A 24,192-nucleotide genomic window follows, 5' to 3' on the forward strand; every position below is an offset into this window, starting at 1 on the left:
TTACAAGTACTGTAGATCTATAACTAGCTGTGTTTTTTGTATGGCTTATGCGTAGCATATCAGGCGCGGCACAATGCAAACATTGCCTGCATTGATTTGCTACATGCTGAATAGCAGACTCTATCTAGTTCCAACTCCATAGTTTTAGCTTCCATAAAAGCGATCATGCAACATCAAATATAAAATCAGGGCTAACAAAATGAGACCGGATATGTAGACCCACCCTCTTCAATCATAACACCATTCATGCAACTTTTACTCTATGTCCTCATCCTCATCATCCGAGAGCAGCCCCTCGTCATCGTCAGCCTTCGCCATCACATTCTCAATAAGTTTCAACGTCGCCTTGAGCGGCAACCCAATGACATTGTCATAACTGCCATCAATCTTCTCAACGAGAATACTCCCAAGCCCCTGCAGCCCATACCCTCCAGCCTTATCCGCACCCTCGCGCGTCCGCACATAAGCCAGAATCAACTCATCGGTGACCTCGCCATCGAACCGCACCGCCGTCTCCTCAACCGTCGTCTCAATAGCATACCCCGGGTCCCGCGCACTAGCCAATGGCGCCATAGCCACAAGCGCAGTATAAACCTTGTGATTGCGCGCGTCGCGCAAAGAACGCAGCATGGCTATGTGGTGAGCTTCTGAGCGGGGCTTTTCGAGGATTATTCCTGTTGAGGGATCCACGACGACGGTATCAGCGGCCAGGATGAGGGCCGGCTCGCCGAGCGTTTCGTTGTTGATTTCTTGCTCATAGACTGCTTGGGCTTTTTTCGTTGCTGTTGCTAGCACGTATTCGAAGGCGCCGAGGCTCTTCGGTAGGTCTTCGGCAGCGTTTGAGGGGATGATTTCTAGGTTTGCGAGGCCCAGAAATGACATTATCTGTTTGCGGCGCGGGGATTGGGAGGCGAGGATTACTCGTCGGCTGCGGAGGCTGTTCAGTACCGGCAGGTTGAGAGGTGGTGGGCGTGGGAGAGGTGCGCCGCGGTTTAGCTTGGTTGGAGGGTCATAGGCTGGGGGAGGGGTGGTTTCGCGGTTGTTGGGGTCTTCCATGTGTGAGAGAAGGGCTTCTTTGGATTCTGACATGGTGGGTGGTTTTAATCTTGTCTGGTTTTTGCTCTGGGTGTTGTAGGATGGATGCGATGCGGGGCTTGAAGAGATGGGTGCGTTAAGCCTTCAGATCGGGCTACGCGGCCCCCCACTGGTTTCTGCCGGAGGCATCTCTGGGAGCGTGACAAACCTGCCTTTAGCAATGAAAGGCCTATTGACAAAGATTGTGGTAAATTTTCTCACCTCCATATTCCCAATACTATTGTCAGTTCACAAGATGTTTCCATTAAACTTGCATCGATTCTAGACCCATCGCGATCCAAAAATTTTCGGCAAAGCTCTTGAGTAGGATGATTAGGGATACAAGGATAGGATTAATATCTAAAACGGCTTGATCAACCCAAATATCACAGCTGGCGGTATGCGCGTATAAATAGAAATGCTAACCCGCTGCATCCTCATCTCTTCAGTTTTGAATGGACTGTTCCTCATGCTGAATACGCACTTCATACCAGAGGCTACGCGAAAGCTAGCCTAAACAAAGCCTTGGTTTAGTTTTATCTTAATTTTTGGTGAGTGTGCGTTCACTTTAGAAGATTGGCCTAGTAAGAGCCCGCAATCCTTATCATGAGGCATTCTTTGATGCCCAGTAGGAGTGGATGGCCAAGTAGATTGCACTTTCAGGCCACAGATCTCAGAAAGTCGATGCTTCCTCAGCTTTATCTTAGGGATATTCTGTTCAGGGCAGAGGTTTCTTGGCGAAATCTATTTTTGAGCTTGCCAGAATTTGGGAGTTGTATGATCAGGGTCGGATCTTGCAATGCAAAACACAGAATTTTATATGCTTCATTGTTCTAGCCTACTTATTTGTTGAACACATTCTCTAAGGATAATCCTGACATCCTTCAACCGTGAATATATAACTAGCGACTAGCTAATATCTTTATGTCGTTGCAGCGGAGCACCTTTGATACAAGCTAGTTCTGATTCTTGTCAAGTCCTTAATAATAGCTATAACTCTAGAAAATAGTGGTTGCTAGAATTCCTCGAATGACTTTCAAAAGACAGCTGATTAGATATAAGATGACCTAGTTATAATAAGTCCGTGAAGTCTACAGGCCTATAGTGAAGTTTTCCATCTACGAGCTAATTGTGGAAGCGGACTTGATTGTGGCAGATCCGCGTTAATCTCCGTACACGTGAAGTGAAGTACGGGCCTCGGGACTCAAATTGTTCCGAGTTGGAGTTCCCAAAAATGAGATGGCTTATTCAAAGGATAGAACTCAATTCTCAAATTATTCGGTGTTAAAAACGCCCCAGTTGCTTCGCAGCAACAACCATGACCATATACATTCTGGTGCTCAACAGAAACAAACAAGATGAGAGAGAGAGAAAAAAAGAGATCAATGTACAATAGACACAAGAGGACCTAGGTATAGAAAGAAATACAAACTTGTCGCAGTGGATTGATTGCCGTTGAGTCCAGTGAATGCTCAGCAAGGTGTCATTGGCATCAAATCAGACAAGGAGATATGAAGACATGATATACCGGACAAGAAGGAAATCCCCGCAGTTGATCATTTTCAACAGTTCATTCGTAATACAGCGGTGAATAATGATAAGCGAAGGAAAAGAAATTCGTTGCACGAGTAAAGGAAATATGGAACCATGTGGTCCATAAATTAAGAAAGGGCCCCGGACCCCCCGGACCTCGGCAAATGCATGCAACTCCAACACCCCAGATCCGCCAGCGGGAAGTGTCAGAGGCAATAGTATAGTGACTCAAATGGTATTTTTTTGAGGCCCAAGGGGAGTAAAATCATGTTGGACGGAAAGAGTCGTCCACGCGGCCTCCTTTGCTTTCAATCTCTGCAATGAGATCGTGGCGCTCTTGCAGCTTCACATGGATAAAGTCCACCGTCTTTTGTAGCACAATGCTCTCACTCCGGCCCTGGCCCTCCAAGCCAGGCACCAGTTCTGTCAGGCGATCGAAGCCTTCGCGAATGGCCGCGCGCCGCTTTTGCTCTGAGGCAATGTGGTTGCTCTTCTTTTCTTGGTCGGTCAGACGAGGCTTGTCCTTGTCTTGGGCAGATCCTTGCTTGGATGTACCATTCGGTGTGGAGGATGACCGGTCATGCTCATCTTCTGGATTCATCGTGGCGTTCGGTGACTGGAGGATTTTGAGAGGAGCTGGAAACGTAGAGATGCGCCGAGGGTATGGATTCGAGGTTCGTATAATTCGTTATGTGCTTATCCCTGTTGTTTATATGCGATGAGGCTATAGACGAGGAATATGTAGTCAATCGAAAATGGGGGAATGCGAAAGAGAGGAGCAAGAGAGACAAGGGAAAGCGGAAAGCGATAAAGAACGATAAGCCATTGCGGAGTAAAAGTGTGGCCGGAAACTCGGGACTTGGCACACCTTAAACGTCATAGAGAGGGTCCACAGAACACGCCTGGCTTTTCTTTTTCTTTCACTTCGTATCTTTTGTTCTTGCGTGGAAATCAATTCCTACTCTCAAATACCCACGAACCATCGACTCATCGATCAAGAATTCTACCAGACGAACACCTTGTCTGCTCGCTTAGCTATCCTGAGCACATCTATAACACGGCCATCCGGCGCCACCGTATTTCTTCGTACCACCATGGCCTTCGAGCCACTACGCGGCTCATGCTCTTGTGGCCGCAATGAATACCAGATCAATATTCCGGAAGATGTGACAGACCATGCCGAGGTGTATTTTGACAGCAGCCGAGATAACCGTGAGTAAACCCAAACCAAGCTTGTCGATCTCCCGACTAATATCAATCATAGGTCGATTTCACGGCACTCCAATCTCAGCATGGCTACGCGTGCCTCTTGATTGGTACCAATCCTCCACTCGCTCCTTCTTTGAGGGCGAATCACACTCTTCTATCCGCCGCAGCTTCTCACCCCGCCATGCACCACAGACCCAGCGTATCTTTTGTGGTTTCTGCGGTACACCATTGACATTCTGGACCGAAGAACCCCTCCACGAATCTGAATTCATGTCTATTTCAATCGGCAGTCTTCTGATAGAAGACCAGCGGGCATTGGATGATCTCGGTCTACTTCCCGAAGACTTCGACGACGAAGAAGCCCCCGTGCCGGTGTTTCACTCTCGGAGCGGGCACCCGCGCAGACTACTTCATCTTCGGTTATCATTCCTTCTTTCGAGGATTCAACGAGTTTCCCGGATATCTCAACGAGCTTGCAGCGTGGTAGAACCGGGGGAATTCCTTGGTTTGAAGAGATGATGGAAGGCAGCCGCTTGGGTCGCTTGATGCGTTCACGACGCGGTATGGGAATCAGTGACGACCAATCTACCTCGATACAGTGGGAGTTCAGTGAATGGCATGATGACGGAACTGGTGGAATTGTGCAACAGGACTCGGACTCGAGCGGGCGTTCGAGGGCCAAGAGAAAACGTGTGACTCGGGCTGATGCTGAGATCCAGTCACCTTCGAAACGAGTCGAGTGATTTTCTGCATGCCTTTGAGTATTTGTTTGTGGCCGCTGATACTTAATACACCTCAAAAATCATGTCGTAGCTTTTCTTTCCTAATCTGAGATGTGCACCTTGAAAAATTGACAATGTCCAGGCGTTCCATGCGACAGTATAACAAGTAGATATATACATATGTATATATATAGTTATACTCATGTAGTTAGTCAAAATGTACTATTGATGTGGTTCAAGCATCCATCGGATGATAGTCGTTATTGCTAAAGTCGAGGACAATTTTACCCTTTTAATAAATAAAGAGCCACAACCAAGCATATTTGATCCATGGATCTTTGTGTATTTTCCTTGTATATTTTCGAAATGAAGTATACAAAATGGAAGAAGTGAGGCTTATACGAGAAGAAGATCCACAACGTTGAAGCTTTGGGTCGCAAAGCATACCCGATTGGGCCAAGTGCGGGCCAGGCGCCCCCCCCCCCCAAGATCATCGCGCTTATTCAACTTTCTTGACTCGATCCTGTACAGATTTTACACCTCTTCGACATGGTTTATTGTGGGAAACCAAGCAAAGGATGTGGAGAGTGCAGGTCCAGGAAGATCCGGTGTGACCAGGCCCAACCGGCTTGTTCGCAATGTACAAGGGCCAAGCGGGACTGCCCCGGATACCGGGATCAACTATCACTTATGTTCCGCGATGAAAGCAAATCGGTAGTCCGAAAGGCGGCGGCAGGGGCTGTTAAACATAAACGACCAGAGCGATCCTTACGCACAGCATTCCCTTCTGGGAATGCTGTGCGGCCTATGCTAACCCCCGATCCAGTGGACCCCGTGGAAGTCAGGCCCGATCCACAACACGTCTATCTCACGCAGCAGCTGGGAATACGCCCATTAGAGGTCCAGCCAACGCAAGACGTTGATTCAATAAGATATGAAGCTATCTGCTATTTCATAAGGTCCAATTGTATACCAGGTACGTTTTGGACTAGCGATTTAATCACCAAGTTCCTGCTGCAGACCGGGGGTCCTGCAAGCCAGAAAGCCATGCAGGCTAGTGTGGCTGCTACCGCTACAGCCATGCTCTCTCGAGTTAGAGACTTGCCACACCTGAAAGAAGTGGCCCGTCGGGAGTATGGATCCGCTTTGAGATTGCTCAACTCCGCTCTAGCCGATGTGGAGGAGGCAAAAACGAATCAAACATTGGGATCAGTCGTGTTGCTTGCCATTTATGAAGTAAGACATTTGATTTCTTGGCCCCGGAATGATTATTTATTCCTAATTTTCTAGGTGGTCACGTCAAGGGCCGCGGAAGATATCGACAGTTGGACAAACCATATAAATGGCGCGACAGCTTTGCTCGATATAAGGGGAACCGACCAACTCAAAAGTGAAAGCGGTCTCCGATTATTCTTACATCTGCGCTACCAAGTGGTAAGTATTACCAACCCAGTCATTTGGTCTCAAACTAAGACCCCAATAGATCATTAGTTGTCTACAGCGAGACGCACGAGTACCTCAATCAGTACTTGAATGCACAAAAATTGCGATGTTTCTTCGCCCAGCAGAGGCCCATGGAAACCGACTGGTTATGATCATCGGCAAGCTGTCAAACCTTCGCGCAGATATCCGATCCAACATATTCAGCGATGAGCGGGAAATCATATCAGCAGGCTCGGCCATTGAAGCCGACTTGATTGCCTGGCTAGCCTCTCTTCCACCCGAGTTTAACTATACCACCCATACGAAATCCCCCTTTGACTCTGTCTTCCAACCGCGATTCCGCGGAATCACCCCATACGACGATCAATACCATGTATACCCCAATCTCTGGGTCGCCAATTCCTGGAATCAGTATCGCGCCGCCCGCATTCTCGTCAGCGAGATCATTCTTTCCCATGTCCGCAAAATGTCCGACAGTACCTCTCTCACTTCCTTATCCGAAGAGTTCCGTCTCCAGTGTAGAACGCTGCGATCAACTATCCGGCGGTTGGCAGTGGAGATCTGCCGTGGCGTCCCGTTCCATTTCAACGCCCACCAGGCAGAGAGGGAGCCCAATCTACCACCGCCCGAGAGTTACCTTGGGGGGCTTATGCTTCTCTGGCCTCTGTTTGTGGCTGGTGTTGTTGAGAGCCCGAATCATGGGCTTCGTCGTTGGGTTGTGAAATGTCTGCAGATGATTGGACATACGATGGGACTTGATCAGTCGCTCGCTATTGCAGACATTGTTTCGGCTGATCCGGGTGTCTTACGTTTTGTGACAGAGGAAGATGATCCACTCGTTGAAAGTTCTGATACACCCGATCTAACAAGGCGACACCCAGCTCCGCCTATCAGTGCTTCTATCAACGAGATCCCTCCGTCGGGAGTATAACACTTGAAGCAATGCCTCATTTCTTTACATCATATCTCTTGTAGTGGTTAATACTTTTTTATTGATTTGTATATTATTGCGTTTTTGTCTGAGATTTTGGGATAAAGGGGCGTCATTGTATGGGCTGATTCGTCCTGAATCACAGTGTGTTTCCGGTGTCATAAATGGAGAGCGGCCAACGGTTTCTTGTGTTCAGTTTAATCCCAGAATTCATACCATTATCTTCATGATCATTCATCATTCTTCATATTTTCTATCCTGCAGAAATAGTGTAGTCTTATCACATTAAGATGAAGTAAATATTGATTCTTGTAAATGACATTTCAAAATGCACTGAACAAGGGCCTTACCAAACATACACAAAAGAAAAATACACAAAAGAAAGAGTGAAATGCTTCTTTTGGTGGCTGGACGGTGTAATTTTATGTCAGCGGCAATGTACATGCACGTATGGACCGAGTGGTTCCCACGTCAACAAAAAGGATGGGAGCCTTCATTATAGCCAGGTTCCCCTGGAAAATTTCCAACGACATTCCAGAATGACACCAACACTTATCAGGTACTCTTGTCTCGTTTTCACACGCCCATGTGGGGTTGAGTGGTGCAAATTATGCGCTGCGCCCTGTGTGCATTATCAGATACTGGGGCTGTGCTCAACACCGCCGACCCAAGTCTTATGAACTCGCCTACACTTGCAGCTGTCACGAAGAAATGCGCCGGTACCATTGGCTGATTTTAGATATCATGAGCAAACTATATGAGCATGACCCTTTCGCTTGCTGGAGTTCTGCTTTGACTCCGTATATCGCCCCTCAGCCCTGCCTTCAAACGTAGGGCTGCTTGGCGAGTCTGCCTCGAGGTTTAGGTTTCGAAGGTTATCATGTTGTGCATAGGCATATTTGGCTCAACTCTTGAAATCTAGGTCTTGATCATGGGTCAGTGGAATCTTCATTGGTCACGGAGTGTCAAAGTGTGACTCGTACTTCTGTCGCGGCTTTTTGATTCATCCTTTGTATACGGTGTTCCACAACTAAGCCCTGGTCAAGAATGCCGGTAATGATGATATAAAGAAGATGTTTCTTGCTATATCAAGTCCTTTGTTGAGATAGAATATCAATATATATTTCAACAGCCACTGTAACCTTGGAACTCCAATCCATTCGATATATATCTTTTTCATTTTTTCCAAAGCCGGCCACTCTATTACCATGGGGTTTTATGAGAAGTTCCTGTCCTCATCTAAACAACGCAAGCAAGACAAAAAAAACAAAAATACCAAAGAATACGAAGGCACAAACAAAGGCAAAGGACGATCTTTGCTCCATATCACCAGCTCATCAGTCCGCAGTTCAGATCTCCCACCTGCCTACTCAGAAACCGTTACAGTCGAAAGTCCCCTTGATGAGTCACAGTATGACTTCCTGGGTGTTTTCGACACGATATTCCTGGTAGATGACAGCTCAAGTATGAGAATAGACGGAAGGTGGGCCGAAGCCGGCAAAGCCATAGCCGCCATCGCACCAATTTGCACAAAATATGACCAGGACGGAATCGACATCTACTTCCTCAACCACAAAAAAGGAAACCATACTTCTCGTGGTCTTCGCGCCGGTGGATATCAAAATGTCACGACCAAGGAAGAGGTAGAGAAAATATTCCGCGATGTGGCACCCAACGGTCAAACCTGGGTGGGTACTCGGCTCAACGATATTTTGGAGCCATACATACACCGTGTGAAATTGATGCACGAGATGAAGAAATCAAACGGCAGCTTCAGTTTCAATATGGATGTTAAGCCGATTAATATCATCACCATCACTGATGGGAGGTTCACGGATGAGGCGGAGGGAATTATCATGCAGACGGCTAAGACGCTGGACGCCTGTTCTGCTATTCCGTGGCAGGTTGGGATTCAGTTTTTCCAAGTTGGAAATGATCCAAAGGCAACTTCCTATTTAGTGCAATTGGATAATGAGCTGAGTGAAATGGGACAGTCAGAAAAAGTGAGGGATATAGTTGATACTGTTATTTGGAAGAAGAACGGTGTTTCCTTGAATAGTGAGGGGATTTTGAAAACGGTTCTTGGGGCTGTCAATAAGAAGTGGGATAGGACAGAAGTTTGATGTGTTAGTTAATGTTGAGTTGTTCCTAGAGGCTCAATTTTATATTAAAGGTTGCCACTTTGTACAGCTAGATTGTATATTAGTCTCTTTCTCCCTGGTTTATAGTCTAAAGTTGATGGTTTATCTTGATTTGAATTTATTTTACTCGTCTTTACTTATTTACTTGTCCATTCGCTATCGGAATTCGTAGTTTCGACTCGACTCGCACTATCACCAAGCTGAAACTGACTGTGACGTTCAAAACGAGTGGCTAGTAGAAGATGATGTATCTAGCTATCTAATGCGAGGTATAAGAGCCGCCAAATTACGGCGTTTAGATGAGCTGACCGCCACCACCAGCCAGCCCAACAGTGACATGTAGGCGCCATAAAGTAATAGTCTCAGGAACCGCCCGAGTGGAGAAGAGCTAGTAATCATTCCTGAAGTAGAGATATAAAGAAGGTTGTTTCCTGTTGAGTTCAGTCCTTTGTTGTGATACAATATAATAACTCAACAGTCGCCAAAACTCCAATCTATCACCATGACCTCTTCCAACAAAAGGTGGTACTCATTTTTTTCAGATGACAAAAGATGAACAGACCACAGAAGTGAACCAACAGCTTTATCACCTGCCTAGTCAGTAAATTTCCCGTGTCCGAAAAGTCGCAGTTCGCCTTCCTGGCTAAAATCAGAACGGTGTTACTGGTAGACGACACCCTGTCCATGATCGGTGACAAATGGAAGAATCCTGGGAAGCTAAAGCTGCCATCGTACCAATTTACACAGAATGTAACAAGAAGGGAATCGACATCCAGCTTCTCAGCTACTCTCCCCACTACAGAGAAACATATTGCGGAGACTAGACCGCAAACAGAGTAGAGGAAATCTCGAAGAGAACTGAGCCGCGAATCTGGGAGTATCTATGGGGAGCGCTCGAGGACATACTGGATCCATATATGCTGAGGGTGAGAATGATGCATGGCCAGGGGGAAGCACATGACCCCAACAAAATCAGGCCAATCAATATTATCATCATCACTGATGGGTTAACTACGTGTCAAGTAGACAAGCTTATCCTCAAGACAGCTAAGACACTAGACAAGTGTTGTGCTGTTGCGTGGCAAGTTGGAATTCGGTTTTTACAAGTTAGAAATGAACTCAAGGGGACTCTTCTTTTGAAACAATCAGACGATACTTTGTGTACACGGTATAAAGTGAGGGATAATGTTGAGCCTACTCTTGGAAGACGAATTGGAGGATGGGATTTTGAAGATACTTCTTGGGGCTGTTAATAAGAGGTTTGATAGACAAGAAGTTTGATTGTTAAGTTTATAGTTTGATTTTGGGTTGGTTTAAGGTGTTTTCCACGAGTTTCAGGTTTATATTAAAGGTTTGCCAGTTTACATATCTATGCTGAGTTGTTTCTACGTGGTTATGGTTGATTTTGATTGTTGATTTTGATTGTTGTTTACTTATTTATTTGTTTACTTACCCACTCACGACCTAGTCATGTAGGTTCGCCTCGACTGATACCTATCAACAAGCTGAAACTGACATATCGAACTGCGGGCGCGCCATAAGGTAATCTTAGGAACCGCCCGAGTGGAGAAAGGTAGGCAAACATCCCTGAACCTATGAGCGGCAATTAGGGACAATTTTAGTTGCAGTAGTGTGTTCACTCTCATTTAATTCTCCAGTGTAATTTCGTCCATTAAACCAATGATCATATCCCAACCCCAACTTGCCAATCATGTACTCTCGGCATTTACAATGCTTTTACAAATATTTCAAGAGTTCTTTGCTTCAGTATTAGACCTAACATTTTTGTAAACAATAGCATATACTGCAAGTAGAGCAATCTTTCTTTTCTCCTAAATTTGACAAATTTTTCAAAAAAAAAGTCATAATGTGCCTTGCGTGGGGATCGACGAACTATGGCTGGTACAAGTGGAGGATAGCAAGCCACACCGTAAATGAACAATCTGACCTCTTGCTATTTCCTTATTTTATACTCTCCGTTCATATTTCCACTTTACATATTGTAGTGGGTTTGTATAATATTTGAGGTATGAGACCGGTATATTCTATTCAATATTGTGTGATCTGCGGAGTACAACAAGATAAAAAAATTAGAAAGAAATGAAATCACTGATCACGTCGACTGGTTTAGCTCCATCACCGCCAATTTTGTGATCATCAACCATCCCCGCGCCGATCGCCTTCACGAAAAACCTCGAATTCGCCCCTTCTCTCACTTTTCCCTAGTCCCTTCTATTCCAGGGTGAATACCCCCTGTTTCAACACATTTTCGTTATTACAACAACCTTCCACAACTAGCGCTGGACTCTCAACGCGAGGAACACCAGCCCTAGTGGTCGGCGCTTCCTCCTCCATCACGTCCTCCGATTGGTCAACTTTGTCGCTCTACAGCACAACTCAGCACACTCGGGAAATTGGACCGTCGCGATTCCTGAAGCATCCGCCTCAGTTCTGACATTTGGTCCAGGCCCTGTGTCCAGGCCATGGCATCGCTGTGACTACGCCGTCGTACCTGAAACGAACCTTCGATCGGTTATTCTTAGACCTGTCACTTCAACCTGAGACAAGTACAGCGTTCCCGCACCAGCTGTAATTATAGAAACGCCTTTGTGGAGTTGCTTTGATTTTGCAGGCTGGTCTGACCGGGGCTATATTTGTGGTCGCTTTGTTATATGAGCGTGGGCTTTCGTCACGAGTTGATTGTTTTGCCTTCATCTATAGACCACTGTCCTTCGTTGCCTTGCATTTGCGTGTACTCTATTGAGATTCTTTCTTTTAGCATTTTCTTTTTTGTCTTGCATTGCTGTGCATTGTCTTTCTCTGATATATTCTTTCTTTTTTTACTTTCCTTCTTTCTGTTACTGTCTTCAGCTTGTTCAGTGATTTGTCTACTTTCTTTTTGGTTGATTTAACCTGCAATGATCTCAACCACCCTCATGACTTTTTTATTGTGAGTGTCTTCCATACATTCGCACCTGTGTTCAGCTGCTAATCCGCAATTCAGGATGACCAGACCCGAAGTTCGGTCAGTCAAACTGCTCGGATCATGGGATAATTTCTCCAAACAATACGTTATGGAAAGAGATAAACGCGTCGGTCCCGGTCACTGGAGAGGCTGTCATACTTTTAAGGATATGATCAGTGATGGACCCGACAAGACTCAATGGCGAACAGGGGGTTTAAAGATGGGTGGTACTTACTGGTATTATGCAAGTCTCGAACCTGACTTTGGGAGCTTTCTTACTGGTGATAGAACTAACAAAACAATAGTACTTGCTCGATGACGATATTGAATACTTTAACGAAGCAGAGTCGATCACTACAGCGTGCCCTCTCCTTCCAGGCCAGCCCGTGAATGTGCTCAATGTTCCCATCATTTTGCCAGACAGTCGAACACATGGACGCTCAGCAAGTGGCAGCTCTCAAACATCAGAGCACATTCGAACCATGAACCCAGAGGACAAATTTATGAACCCGCGGAAGCCGCCACCTCAACCCCAGTCAGTACGTCTTCAGACGTCAGCATCAGTCCGTCGCGACCCAAGTCCTGCTTCTAGCAAGTCTCCGATGACTAGAGTTCATCGGAGTGCATCTCAGCCGTACAGTGCCACTCGCAAGGGCCATAAAAAAGACTCACGCTCTATGTCACCCCCGGCAGCTCGGGCCCTCGTGGCCGCTTTAAGACAGCCAACCGACGCGGACAGAAAGCTCGAAACAGCCCACTGGGCGAACACCCCCACTAGGTCACCGCAGCGGGGAGAGTCCGACGAGAAGCACCGGAATGTTCCAGGAATCAAGGTCAACGCCGAAATTGCCGTTCCATCTTCCGCAATCTTCCCCAACAAGCCTGGTCCGGTCGGCCCCTCCACCATTCAAAGCCGACGCGCAATGAAAGCAGCTACTGGAGACGCGGCACCAGGGTGTCTTTTAACCGTACAGACGCGACCTGAGCCCCGCAAACCTAGTCCGTCTCGCAGCGCAGCAAATGGCAAGACCGGGTTGGACGAGACCGGTGCGATAAGGGAGGCACTGAAAGGCTTCGCAAGCTCTAGTGACTTGCCTACGCCAACGGCCGCTTTCACCAAAGAGAAGAAAGAAAAGAGACTTCCAACACTTCCCAATACACCATCCTCAGTCATGGATGAGGCAGTCCGCGCCATTGACGAGCGAGACAAGGCGATGGATGGCGAGATCCCACGCAGTCACTTCTCTAGCATGACAGTCACGACTGACGACTCTACTCACTCTCGCTTCATACCCGAACGCAGCCGTTTCTCCGAATGGAGCACCGATACCGACACCGAGTACAACCCGTGTGCATCAATGGTGTCGACTTCCAGCTTCTCCAACCACTACTTTGACGAGACCTCGGCTGACGATCGATGGAAGACACCAGACCTATCACAGTCCGGTGATGGCGCAACAAACACCGACCCGAATACACCCCACCTGACCGTCCACTCCAAGCCTTCATCTCCAAACTCCGCCTCCGGAGAACTTCCCCCTTGGAACGTCTCTCTTCCCGAATTCACCGTATCTCTATCCACTCCTGGTATCGAATGCTCCGGGCTGGGAATTGAGAACATGGACGAAGTGGAAAGCAACCCCAAGCGTCACGCAGCCCTGTTCAGTGCGCTTGAGTCCATGGAATCCTTCTCAATGTCGCGCAGCCCCAATGGCTCGCCCATTACGCTCCCCCATATTCCCAAAGACTATGGCACCCCTAGAAAGCTGTCAGATACAGAGCGGGAGGTGAGTGAGGCTTCACTCGAGCGAATTCGCTCTCGTCGTAGCAATGCTTTTTTCTCGGAAAATGCTACTATGCAGGAGATGATGGATGAGCTCAGCTACTTGAGAAACATGATTCAGTCTGAGATGGATGGGACTCCATTCTGATAGGAGGCATTGGCCTCACTGTCTCGTATTTTTATTCTCATGTTCTTGGCGCTGGTCGCCGAGTCCGCCCATGTATCATAAATAGAGATAAATATTTGCATTTAGATTCAAGCACATTTTTTAAAAGGAAGGAAATTGAACTTGTCCATAGCGAACCATCTAAATAAGCAGATACAAAAATGCATCTAATGCTGAAGGTGTAGTTGGCAGTTTCCCATACCAAGCCCAAAAACAAAACACGCGCCAAGAATCCCTGTATCCACCACCCGTGATTAACAGCTTTATCAAAACGCCAGAAGACCAAAAGCAAACCACGCCTCAACTCTTTCTTCCGGCTTTCAATTTTGAATGTGTTTCAAATCAAGCATGGGCTGAGTCCAAAATCTGTCCAGTAAAAAGCATTCAATATGGCAGACGAGGGACCCCAACTGACGCCTGTCGGGGAAAAGACCCTCCCAGCAAAATGCAAGGCGCAAGCCGTAGCGTACTGTCCCACAATGGACCTAATTGCGCTGGTGACCGAGGATGAAGAATTGCGCGTGTTCCGACTTAATGGACAACGCGTGTTTGGGGGCTCATTTGGGGGTGATCCCTACTTAGGCGAGGATGAGGAGGACGGCGAGATTAGAGGGATGGCGTGGAAGGGGAATGGTGAGTTTGAGTTTCCTTTCGCTGGGCTTGTTATGGGGCTTTTATTTGGTTTTTTGTGTTGTCGCATTACCCTTGTGAGGTGATGTCATGCGAGCTAGTCTAATAAAAATGCCTAGGTCGTCTCCTCGCCGTCGCGTGTGCGGACGCCACGCTCCGAATCATCAGTTCTTACAGTGGTAAGACGGTGCACCACTATCCCGCTTTTCAGCCAAAAGAGGAAGTTTCAGATTCTTCCCAGAAGCCAATTCCCAAACCAACATGCGTGGGATGGGGTATCAATTTCACTGACAGTAGAGCTGCACGGCGGCATTTGCTTGACTTCGCCGGCCAAGTCTCCATCGAGGATCTTCTAACGCCGAGCACCTATCCCTCCAAAGCAGCTGGTATTCTGAAAGCAGACTTGCCTAGAGAACTTGCCTTGCTGGACATCGAGAGCTCCTTGCCTAAGCTGAGTACCCTCCCTGCAACAGGAGGCGAGGACGACGTCTTCAGCTCGCGCGCATCTATTGATGCCATTTTCCATTCTACGAGGGATACAAGTGACTCGGTTGATGTCCTTTCCGTTGGATTTGACGATGGCACCGTCCATCTGCGCATCTTTAATTGCTTTGAGATTGGCTCTTTTCCCGTGGGCAGCTCTCCTGGTCTCCCTGAGTCGTGTCGTATCTTGCGACATGCTTCTCATCCTTTAAGTTCAACACATGCTCTGCTGGCATCGCCCATGAAGGGAAATGCCCGGGGTTCCCTCGATCTGGTCACGATGGACCTCCGCTTCATCACCAAGTCTGGGAGGTATTTGTCACTTCTTGCATCGAAGACGACCCAGCTCCAGAACCTGCTCCGCTATATTGGCCAGGTGCAGAAGCAAATTGAACTCGAATGGAAAAATGCACAGGAGCTTCCGGCACGGTTTTTGCGTAGTGTCAATGAGGACCTACAAGAGAAATGCCAATGTGATTTCATCACTGCAATCTATCATCTCGTGGTCACTGGCCATTGCTTTGAGCCCATGAAGGAGTTCCTTGTGGACATTGTTGGGGAAAGAGTATGTGAGCGATGGAACCTTCGAGAGACCTGTAACTAATGAGCAACTCAGGGCCATAAGAGATGGGAGAAAGCTGTCGCAGGCGGATATGACAATATTCGTCGACTAACACATGAGTGTCTTCTCCCAGCCTTGGAACGCAGCCAAGTTCTTCTCAGTCGATTGGTTGGACTGTCCAAATTCCACAAGCTGAGCGATGTCCTTGGACTCGATACAACCAAGCTGAACGGCATTGTAGAAACACTTGACTGTCTTCACCTTTTGGCGCATCGCGTCCTCAATCATGTCAACGAGGAGCTAGGTCAATTTAATGCTTTCGCCAGATGGCTTCGGCATGAAATCCACATCCTCAACAGCGAACCCTTATCACAAACTCTGGAAGAGCTGCAAGAAAAGAGGGATCTATTTGATGTCCCCCCCACCGTGAAGTACATCACAGGAGCCCTGACTAAGAGTGCCCTGCGCAACTTCATTCGACAGCTTCCTATGATCGGAGTCGTTCAGCCACCTGCTCCTCCCCCTGGTCGATGGCTACCAGATGGCCATGACCGTTCATTCTATGACACTTTCAAATCCCTTCTTCAGCAACAACGCCAGGCCCGAGAAAGGGGAGATAGCACTACCTCAATTGAGACACCGAAGCTCAACGATTTGACGAAGCGTCTAGAAATCCAGTTTCAAAAGGTCTTTGGGGAAATTGCCCTGACCCAGCGGAGGGGTATTCTCCATCGCTCACCTCTCACACTTCACTCTGACTGCGACCAGCAAGTGATTGATATTACTGTTTCTTGCGAGGTAAGCTTTGATTTTGTTGGGCTTTGTTCGTCCATACTAAATTATGATTTAGGATGTTGTCGAAGACCGACCCTGCACTATATACGTTGCCACTAGATCAACCACGTCAAAACACCAAGGTTTGTTGCACCTCTTGTCTGGAAATTCTGGATAATTTGCACTAACATCCCCCAGTCTATCTCTACCGCGTTGTTCTAGACTCAGTTGGCGGCGTCAGCTCAACGCGAAGCATTTTACTTGCAAACCTCGACCTCCAAAACGGCGAAGTACGTCAACTGCAATTCGTAAACGATGAAACGATCATGATCCTCTGGCGCAATAATAGTAAGTCCAACTCATGACTTTCCCTCCCCAAATCCCCGATGAACGCTAACCAATTTACAGATGGGATCTCCCACCTCGTTAACATCCCCTTCCATCCCGCCTCTGTACATCAGCATGATCTGAATGACCCGCCAATTCCAAACCTGATCTACACTAAGATTGATAGCACACCCTCTTCTCCCAAACCTACAACACCCATCACAGACCTAGATCTTTCAGCTGGATACCCCTGGGGAGGTGTTCTCAAACATACGTTTGCTGCTCATGGACCTAAAGCGAGACCTGTCCATATTGATGTCAATGGGCGAAAAGGAAGACGGGCTGTGTGTGTCCTGTATGGCGACTCTATGCGCTATGAGGTTTTGGACCTGGATGCTGCTATGGAGGAAGAGGAAGAAAAAGATGAATACTCTGATGAAGATGAGGATGTGATAGATAGCGATCAAGAAAACTGAGGACTGCCAGTAATAATATCTTGAATGATAGCCCAGACTAAACTTTGTCAAATATATAGTGTATACCTACCTAGGTATTACCTCATTTACCTCACTACTATTTGATTCCTTCTTAACTGAATATTGAGTTTCGGCTTGTCTTTCATGATATATATGATGCATAGTGCCTCTTCCCAGGTTCCCAGCCTGAAAGAAAAGGACAATAAAGATGCTGCAGACGGAAAGGCGCGGAAAAGATAATGAAATATCAGTGACCCCTGGAAATATATCCCTTGGAGCACCCTTTGTAATGAACCTTGGACTGATATGCCAGCCATTGTATTGAATTATTGCCCACCCTTTGTTTCAGTTCTACCTATATGTCTACATAGACCGCGTAGACAGATCTACGAAATATCAGAGAAGAAGGTTACCTGCGTGGAGTATGGGGGTTTGTATAGCGTTGTGTCGACCTTTAGTTGTGAACTCACTCCTTTCATACTGAAATCAGAAGAATATTACATGTTTTAACTAATAGTCTTTTTTTAGTATCTGTGCTTTGCATAAGTAAAGCTAGCGCTTGATTAATCTAATTGAATCTGCCTATCATATCATCAGAATCAAAGCTAAGAGACATGTCAAATAGACAGGGATTTTTTTTCCCATTCAATAGTAATAATACTGTAACTACAAAGCAGCTATATATGGCCCTCTCTAAAAGGGTAAAAGGGTTAAAATGAGAATAAAAGAAAAACATGCAAAGCCCTAAACAATGAATGTTTTTTTATTTCTAGAGGATTCTCTTTGCACTCCACTGTGGAATCGGTCGCTGGGGCCACAAGGTGCCCGGTTCTTTAAGAAGAAAAATCAAAATAAGCAAGAGGTTAGAGGGGCTGCCCCTCCATGGTCATTAGGGCTTCGAACTCTCTTGTCCATGTTTTATGAAAGCCATTAGAGCTTGGTATATAGCAGTATGGCTACATATATATCAATCTCGTTTCAATGGGAATTTTATGCCAATAATATCGAGTATTTTACAACGGTAAGATGTAAGGATCATATACCAATCACGTGATACATACAGAGGCGAACAAACGAGACTTGGAGCATGTCAGCGATAAAAGATGATTGTATTTGGGTGAAAAAGCTTTGATCTATGCCCAACATATTATAATGGATTGTTCTTCTATTCTCGAACATGAACGAATCGACATTCCCGGCGATCGGACAATAGTACGAGTCAATTCAGGAGCAAGGAGATGGCGGCCTAAGGCTCAAAGTCACGTGAATCATGACTAAACCATGTATAATGGCCAATCAGATGGCGACCCCCGTAGAACCTCACCCATTGTGGTCTTTCTTGCTTCGAATCTGTGTTTTAGTCTCTTCACATATCTTGCTCTTCAAAGCCTTCTTCCACCCTTTCCAGAATTTCCCACCTTGCTTAAAAGTGTTGAAATTTGGGCGTGCACTCAAGGCACCTTTTCCTCTCTGTGCCTCTTGTCGCGGAAAGACCTAGTGCATGCCGCCTCGTCATATCCACAAAAACACTCCGTCCCTTCCTCCCACTCTCAAATCCTCCTTCCACTATCATCGTGGTGATCAGCCTGTGTTCGAACCGTCGACTGATACAGGCTAAGAGGGGTTTAAAGACTTTTTTTTTCCTAATCTTCTCTGACTCTTTTTTTCCTGTCTTTTTTTCTCTCCCCCCACATCCTTTTCTTTGCACACCATGGATGCCCGTCAGGTGTTGCAGAGCACCCTCGCGCCAGATGCGGCCGAGCGTACTAATGCCGAACAACAACTCGCCCATGCCGCGGAGGTCGACTTCGTACGCTTCACCCTGCTCCTTCCACAGGCGTTACTGGAAAAGATTCAGGATCTGGACGCTAATATCTTCGTTATCTGATAGGCTGCCTACCTTATTACCCTCGGTCAAGAACTTGCCAACGAGAGCAGCCCCGCTCATATTCGTGTCGCTGCTGGTATTGCCCTGAAGAACGCTTTCACTTTTCGGGATCAGGCCAAGTTGCGAGAGGTGCAACTTCGATGGGCTCAGAGCATCAACCCTGAGACCAAGACTCAGGTCAAGGAGCTTGCGCTTAAAACCCTGCAGTCCCCCGATGTCCGTGCCGGAGGTGCTGCCGCTACCCTTATCGTTTCGATTGCCTCAATCGAGCTGCCGCGCAATGAGTGGCCTGAGTTGATGGGCGTTCTTGTCCAAAATGTGGCGAGCGGAAACGACGCCCTCAAGCAGTCCTCCCTGACTGCCATCGGTTACATTTGCGAGTCCCAAGATCCAGATCTTCGCGCAAGCCTTACACAACACTCTAATGCTATTCTCACTGCGGTTGTGCAGGGTGCTCGACGGGAGGAGGAAAACAACGATGTCCGCTATGCCGCTATTGCCGCTCTCAGTGATGCTGTCGACTTCGTGCGAACCAATATGGACAACGAGGGAGAGCGCAACTACATTATGCAGGTCGTTTGTGAGGCTACCCAGGCCCAGGAGGTCCGCGTGCAAGCTGGTGCATTTGGCTGCCTGAACCGAATCATGGGTTCGTATTACGAGAAGATGCGCTTCTACATGGAGAAGGCTCTGTTTGGCCTGAGTATCATGGGCATGAAGAGCGAGGAGGAAGAAGTCGCTAAGCTGGCTATTGAGTTCTGGTGTACTGTCTGCGAGGAGGAGATTGCCATCGAGGATGACAACGCCGAGGTAAGAATTCGACGCCTTCCATCAAGTGCATTTGAGCGTGTGTTTATTAACTTATTTCTTTTGATAGGCTCAGCAAGAGGGTGTTGAGGCTCGTCCTTTCTTCGGATTCGCTCGCGTTGCTACTCGTGAGGTTGTCCCCGTTCTGCTGCAATCTATGTGCCGACAGGACGAGGATGCCACCGATGACGAGTACAACGTATCCCGCGCTGCCTACCAGGCCATGCAGCTTTACGCCCAGTGTGTGCAGGGCGATGTTATTCAGCCCGTTGTGACATTCGTTGAAGAAAACATTCGCAACGAGGACTGGCACCGTCGTGACGCCGCTGTGGCTGCTTTTGGCGCCATCATGGAAGGCCCTGAGCCCCGTGTGTTGGAGCCTCTGATCAAGCAGGCACTGTCTGTACTGCTTGGCATGATGGAGGATAGCTCTATCTCCGTTCGCGACTCAACTGCTTACGCCCTGGGTCGCGTGTGCGACTGCTGCCCCGAGGTTCTCGATCCCGAGGTCCACCTCCAGCCTCTCATTTCTTGCCTATTCAATGGCCTTGCCAACTCTCCCAAAATTGCCAGCTCTTGCTGCTGGGCGCTCATGAACGTCGCAGATCGCTTTGCCGGTGAACCTGGCTCGCAGACTAACCCTCTGTCGAAGCACTTTGAGGACAGTGTGAAGTCCCTACTTACAGTCACCGAGCGGTACGTTTTTCAGTAATAACCCCCAACTAGATTTCGTTGATCTAACAACCCTTTAGACAGGATGCCGATAACCAGCTGCGTACCGCTGGATATGAAGTTCTGAACTCATTCGTCATGAACTCTGCTAACGACAGCTTGCCCATGGTTGCCACCCTCTCAGACGTTATCATCCAGCGCCTTGAGCAAACTGTTCCCATGCAGCAGCAGATCGTCAGCGCCGAGGACCGTATGCTTCTCGAGGAAATGCAGACTAGCTTGATTAGTGTCATTCTCGCTATTGTTCAGCGCTTCGAGGGAGAGATCAAACCCCAGGCTGACCGCATCATGAGCGTGCTCCTCCAGGTTCTGACCACCATTGGTGCTAAGTCCAGCGTGCCAGATGTCATCTTTGCCACCGTCGGTGCCATTGCTAGCGCTCTCGACGAAGAATTCATCAAGTACATGGAGTCCTTCAGCCCCTTCCTATACAACGCCCTTGGCAACCAAGAGGAGACCGGTCTCTGCTCCATGGCCATCGGCTTGGTTAGTGACATTGCTCGTGCATTGAACGAGAAGGTTCAGCCTTACTGCGATCACTTCATGAACCTCCTGCTTAAGATCCTTTCGGTAAGTGATTCTTTTGAGATTCGCTAATGATTGTGATTTTGAATGCTGACTTTCAAAACAGGCCTCCAGTAACCAGCTTAAGCCGGCGATTCTTGAGACCTTCGGTGACATCGCTCAAGCTATTGGAACCAACTTTGACACTTACTTGGCGATTGTCGGCCAGGTTCTCCAGCAGGCTTCCAGTGTCACCACCAGCTCTGATCTCCCATACGATATGGTTGATTACATTGTTTCTCTCCGTGAGGGTATCATGGATGCTTGGGGCGGAATCCTTCTGTCTTACAAGGGCACATCTTCGAGTAAGTTACTTTTTACCCCACATACATGACTTCAAAATGCTAACTGATTACAGTCACTCAACTCCAGCCATTCATTGAGTCTATCTTCAACCTTCTGCACATCATCTCTCAGGAGAGCAACCGCAGCGAAGGCCTTATGCGCTCTGCTATGGGTGTTATTGGGTAAGCATGATCTTCTTGTCGATTTGGGTTCTTTCTTTTGACATGTTTTGATAGTGACCTTGCCGACGCGTTCCCCAATGGCGAGATTGCTACGTACTTCACCAACCCTTGGGTTACCGCCCTCGTACGGGAGACCCGGCAAACCAGACAATATAGCGAACGCACCATCGAGACCGCTCGCTGGACCCGTGAGCAGGTCAAGCGCCAAGTCAACCTCGGTGCCGGTATGTCGTAAAGCCATTGAGCCGTCCCATACCATCGAATCCCATGGCGTCTCGTTCGACTTTTCAATACCACCCGCCACCCACCTTGGAGCTCTTGGGTTTAATCACTCGAGCCCTTGTTGGACGTGGATCCAAGGCGGTCTGGCCTCGCGCCCACTTGGTGCCATCGGTGGACGTACAGAAGCCGCCGAGTTTGTTGGAGGCTTATCGCAGGCTTTTTGCCGTCTGCCTCAAATATTTCTCCCCTTTATTCCCAGCACAGGACCCCCCCTCCCCTTTGGAAATGAACTCAGTTCCCCAATCCCTTTGCTGGTGCTCAATTCCTTGATGACACACGTTCGAATGAAAGCCAGTTACCTTTGCCCTTTGTTATGGCCCTGTCAGATTCCCTTTTTTCTTCTTGACACAACCCTTTTCATCTTGCCCTTCCCATCCTCTTCTAAGTTGTTTTTAATTAGACAAGACCCCTTCCCCCACACCCGCATCCTATAGCATTGCGACTCATGTAGCCCAAGAATTCATGTATTCCCCCATCTCCTCACCTGCACCCACTATTCATGTATCCCAACCCCTTTATGTCACCCTACCAGAAAAGAGTCATTGTCATGAAAAAGCTGTCCCTGATTTCGTCTCCTCCCTCGTATACGCTCCGAACTTACCCCGACCACTTCACACTGAAGAATCATGTATAGACCCATGGTGGGTATTACCCATGAAAGGAATAAGTGGATGGTGTGCTGATGATTTGTTAGTAGCAGTAATAGTAGGGATATTTGTATGATTATTTGCTTCGTGATTTCTGCCGCTATTGTGTACGATCATTGTGTAATTTTACTACTGATTTCATCTTTTCGTTCTACACTACGGTGAATGCGAATAATCTAAGTTGCCGAGGAGATAGTTATCAGATGTGTTTGCCTAAGGCACTAAAGATTCCTGAAATGGTAATATCACCACGTGACCCGAGATAAGGGCTTTGTTGCGTGACAACCCTACCCGCCCACGAAAATCAAAGTTCCACCCGTTCAGCAAATTCTTCCCTTCGCTCCATCCATCGTCGACCATCTCTCGAGGTATGTTTTCTGCCCCCCCCTTTCTACAACAGCCTCTCGGCTAGTCTGGGGGTGCAATCATCTTGTCTAGATTGCTTCCAATGCCAGAATTATAGAAAATTCTCAGGAACTGCGGTCCAGGAAGCCAAGATGATACGCATCTCCCAACTCGGCACGGGCTGAAGAACTCCTTGCAATGCAAAAGGGGCACTCTTTGCGCTCGAAGACTAGTGGTGGCTGACTTGTTCTGCAATTTGAAAACACCCTTCCGGTTAGTCGGAATGGGGTGCTTTTCTGTTGCGTTTGTCGTACAGATACCTCATAATCCTTTTTTCTTCCAAACGATTTGAGAATCTCGATTCCTAAACCGCCAAAATGGTCAAGACTTCCGTCCTCAACGATGCGCTCAACGCCATGAACAACGCCGAGAAGGCTGGCAAGCGCCAGGTCCTCATCCGTCCTTCCTCCAAGGTCATCGTCAAGTTCCTTGCTGTCATGCAGAAGCACGGTACGTTCCATTGTGATATCCTTTGCCTTGATTTTATTTCTATTTTGTCCTTTTTGCTTTTGTCTGTTATGTTTTCTTATGTCTGTTGTCTTTTTTTTCATCTCCATATCCTGTCCCGAGAATTTTTGTCCCAAGCCATTCGGGCTGATAACTAGGCGGCCGGTCTCAACAACCTACGACGTCTGCCTTTTAAGTGCCCGATATATTGACTGCGGAGATCTTACACGTTTTCAAAGCGCTTTAATTGCTTTTTCAGTATTTGACGACTTTTAAATCTTCGCAACATACTGACATTCTTTCTTTTTCAGGTTACATCGGCGAGTTCGAGGAGGTCGATGACCACCGCTCCGGCAAGATTGTCATCCAGCTCAACGGCCGGTACGTATCCACAACCATTACCGCCGGTGAACATCAAGCTAACTTACATCTTCAGTCTCAACAAGTGTGGTGTCATCAACCCCCGCTACCCCGTCCAGCTCCGTGACCTCGAGAAGTGGGCTACTCAGCTCCTTCCTTCTCGTCAGTTCGGTTACGTCGTCCTGACCACCTCCGCCGGTATCATGGACCACGAGGAGGCTCGCCGCAAGCACGTTGCTGGCAAGCTCCTTGGCTTCTTCTACTAGAGGAGTCGTTCTTCTAAAAAAGGAATTGAAAAAGTTCTTGCTTTGACTGGTTTCGCATGGCGTTTGATATACTGGGCTGGACCCTGGGAATGTAATCTGGATGTAGCT

General features: G+C 47.6%; 10 protein-coding genes across 10 annotated transcripts; 8 read left to right on the top strand and 2 right to left on the bottom strand.

The window, feature by feature from the left end:
* Positions 1-255: 255 nt before the first annotated feature.
* Positions 256-1,089, bottom strand: N7529_004998 (nucleotide diphosphatase; the record flags this gene model as incomplete). The annotated part of the gene is made up of 1 exon (XM_057240525.1): positions 256-1,089. The coding sequence occupies one exon, from the start codon at positions 1,087-1,089 to the stop codon at positions 256-258; it is 834 nt and encodes a 277-aa protein (XP_057099820.1).
* A 1,783-nt stretch (positions 1,090-2,872) lies between these two features.
* On the bottom strand, positions 2,873-3,208 carry N7529_004999 (uncharacterized protein; the record flags this gene model as incomplete). Its single annotated transcript, XM_057240526.1, has 1 exon — positions 2,873-3,208. The coding sequence occupies one exon, from the start codon at positions 3,206-3,208 to the stop codon at positions 2,873-2,875; it is 336 nt and encodes a 111-aa protein (XP_057099821.1).
* A 493-nt stretch (positions 3,209-3,701) lies between these two features.
* N7529_005000 (uncharacterized protein) lies at positions 3,702-4,559 on the top strand (the record flags this gene model as incomplete). The annotated part of the gene is given in 3 exon segments (XM_057240527.1): positions 3,702-3,819; positions 3,872-4,188; positions 4,206-4,559. 3 exon segments carry the CDS (start codon positions 3,702-3,704, stop codon positions 4,557-4,559), a joined length of 789 nt encoding a protein of 262 aa, XP_057099822.1.
* A 528-nt stretch (positions 4,560-5,087) lies between these two features.
* Positions 5,088-6,912, top strand: N7529_005001 (Zn(II)2Cys6 transcription factor; the record flags this gene model as incomplete). Its single annotated transcript, XM_057240528.1, has 3 exons — positions 5,088-5,774; positions 5,829-5,972; positions 6,022-6,912. The coding sequence occupies 3 exons, from the start codon at positions 5,088-5,090 to the stop codon at positions 6,910-6,912; spliced, it is 1,722 nt and encodes a 573-aa protein (XP_057099823.1).
* Positions 6,913-8,120: 1,208 nt separating this feature from the next.
* N7529_005002 (uncharacterized protein) lies at positions 8,121-9,035 on the top strand (the record flags this gene model as incomplete). The annotated part of the gene is made up of 1 exon (XM_057240529.1): positions 8,121-9,035. One exon carries the CDS (start codon positions 8,121-8,123, stop codon positions 9,033-9,035), a length of 915 nt encoding a protein of 304 aa, XP_057099824.1.
* Positions 9,036-9,315: 280 nt separating this feature from the next.
* On the top strand, positions 9,316-10,306 carry N7529_005003 (von willebrand factor; the record flags this gene model as incomplete). Its single annotated transcript, XM_057240530.1, has 3 exons — positions 9,316-9,385; positions 9,652-9,889; positions 9,910-10,306. The coding sequence occupies 3 exons, from the start codon at positions 9,316-9,318 to the stop codon at positions 10,304-10,306; spliced, it is 705 nt and encodes a 234-aa protein (XP_057099825.1).
* A 1,752-nt stretch (positions 10,307-12,058) lies between these two features.
* Positions 12,059-13,949, top strand: N7529_005004 (uncharacterized protein; the record flags this gene model as incomplete). Its single annotated transcript, XM_057240531.1, has 2 exons — positions 12,059-12,245; positions 12,364-13,949. 2 exons carry the CDS (start codon positions 12,059-12,061, stop codon positions 13,947-13,949), a joined length of 1,773 nt encoding a protein of 590 aa, XP_057099826.1.
* A 407-nt stretch (positions 13,950-14,356) lies between these two features.
* Positions 14,357-17,219, top strand: N7529_005005 (uncharacterized protein; the record flags this gene model as incomplete). Its single annotated transcript, XM_057240532.1, has 6 exons — positions 14,357-14,600; positions 14,717-15,645; positions 15,697-16,440; positions 16,493-16,559; positions 16,615-16,764; positions 16,825-17,219. 6 exons carry the CDS (start codon positions 14,357-14,359, stop codon positions 17,217-17,219), a joined length of 2,529 nt encoding a protein of 842 aa, XP_057099827.1.
* Positions 17,220-18,930: 1,711 nt separating this feature from the next.
* N7529_005006 (karyopherin beta) lies at positions 18,931-21,912 on the top strand (the record flags this gene model as incomplete). The annotated part of the gene is made up of 7 exons (XM_057240533.1): positions 18,931-19,029; positions 19,111-19,917; positions 19,985-20,610; positions 20,667-21,216; positions 21,278-21,515; positions 21,569-21,677; positions 21,732-21,912. 7 exons carry the CDS (start codon positions 18,931-18,933, stop codon positions 21,910-21,912), a joined length of 2,610 nt encoding a protein of 869 aa, XP_057099828.1.
* Positions 21,913-23,328: 1,416 nt separating this feature from the next.
* N7529_005007 (40S ribosomal protein uS8) lies at positions 23,329-24,084 on the top strand (the record flags this gene model as incomplete). Its single annotated transcript, XM_057240534.1, has 3 exons — positions 23,329-23,461; positions 23,770-23,839; positions 23,895-24,084. 3 exons carry the CDS (start codon positions 23,329-23,331, stop codon positions 24,082-24,084), a joined length of 393 nt encoding a protein of 130 aa, XP_057099829.1.
* Positions 24,085-24,192: the final 108 nt, after the last annotated feature.

This window comes from Penicillium soppii, assembly GCF_028829465.1.
Source record: "Penicillium soppii strain IBT 18220 chromosome Unknown utg000004l, whole genome shotgun sequence".
NCBI lineage: Eukaryota > Fungi > Ascomycota > Eurotiomycetes > Eurotiales > Aspergillaceae > Penicillium > Penicillium soppii.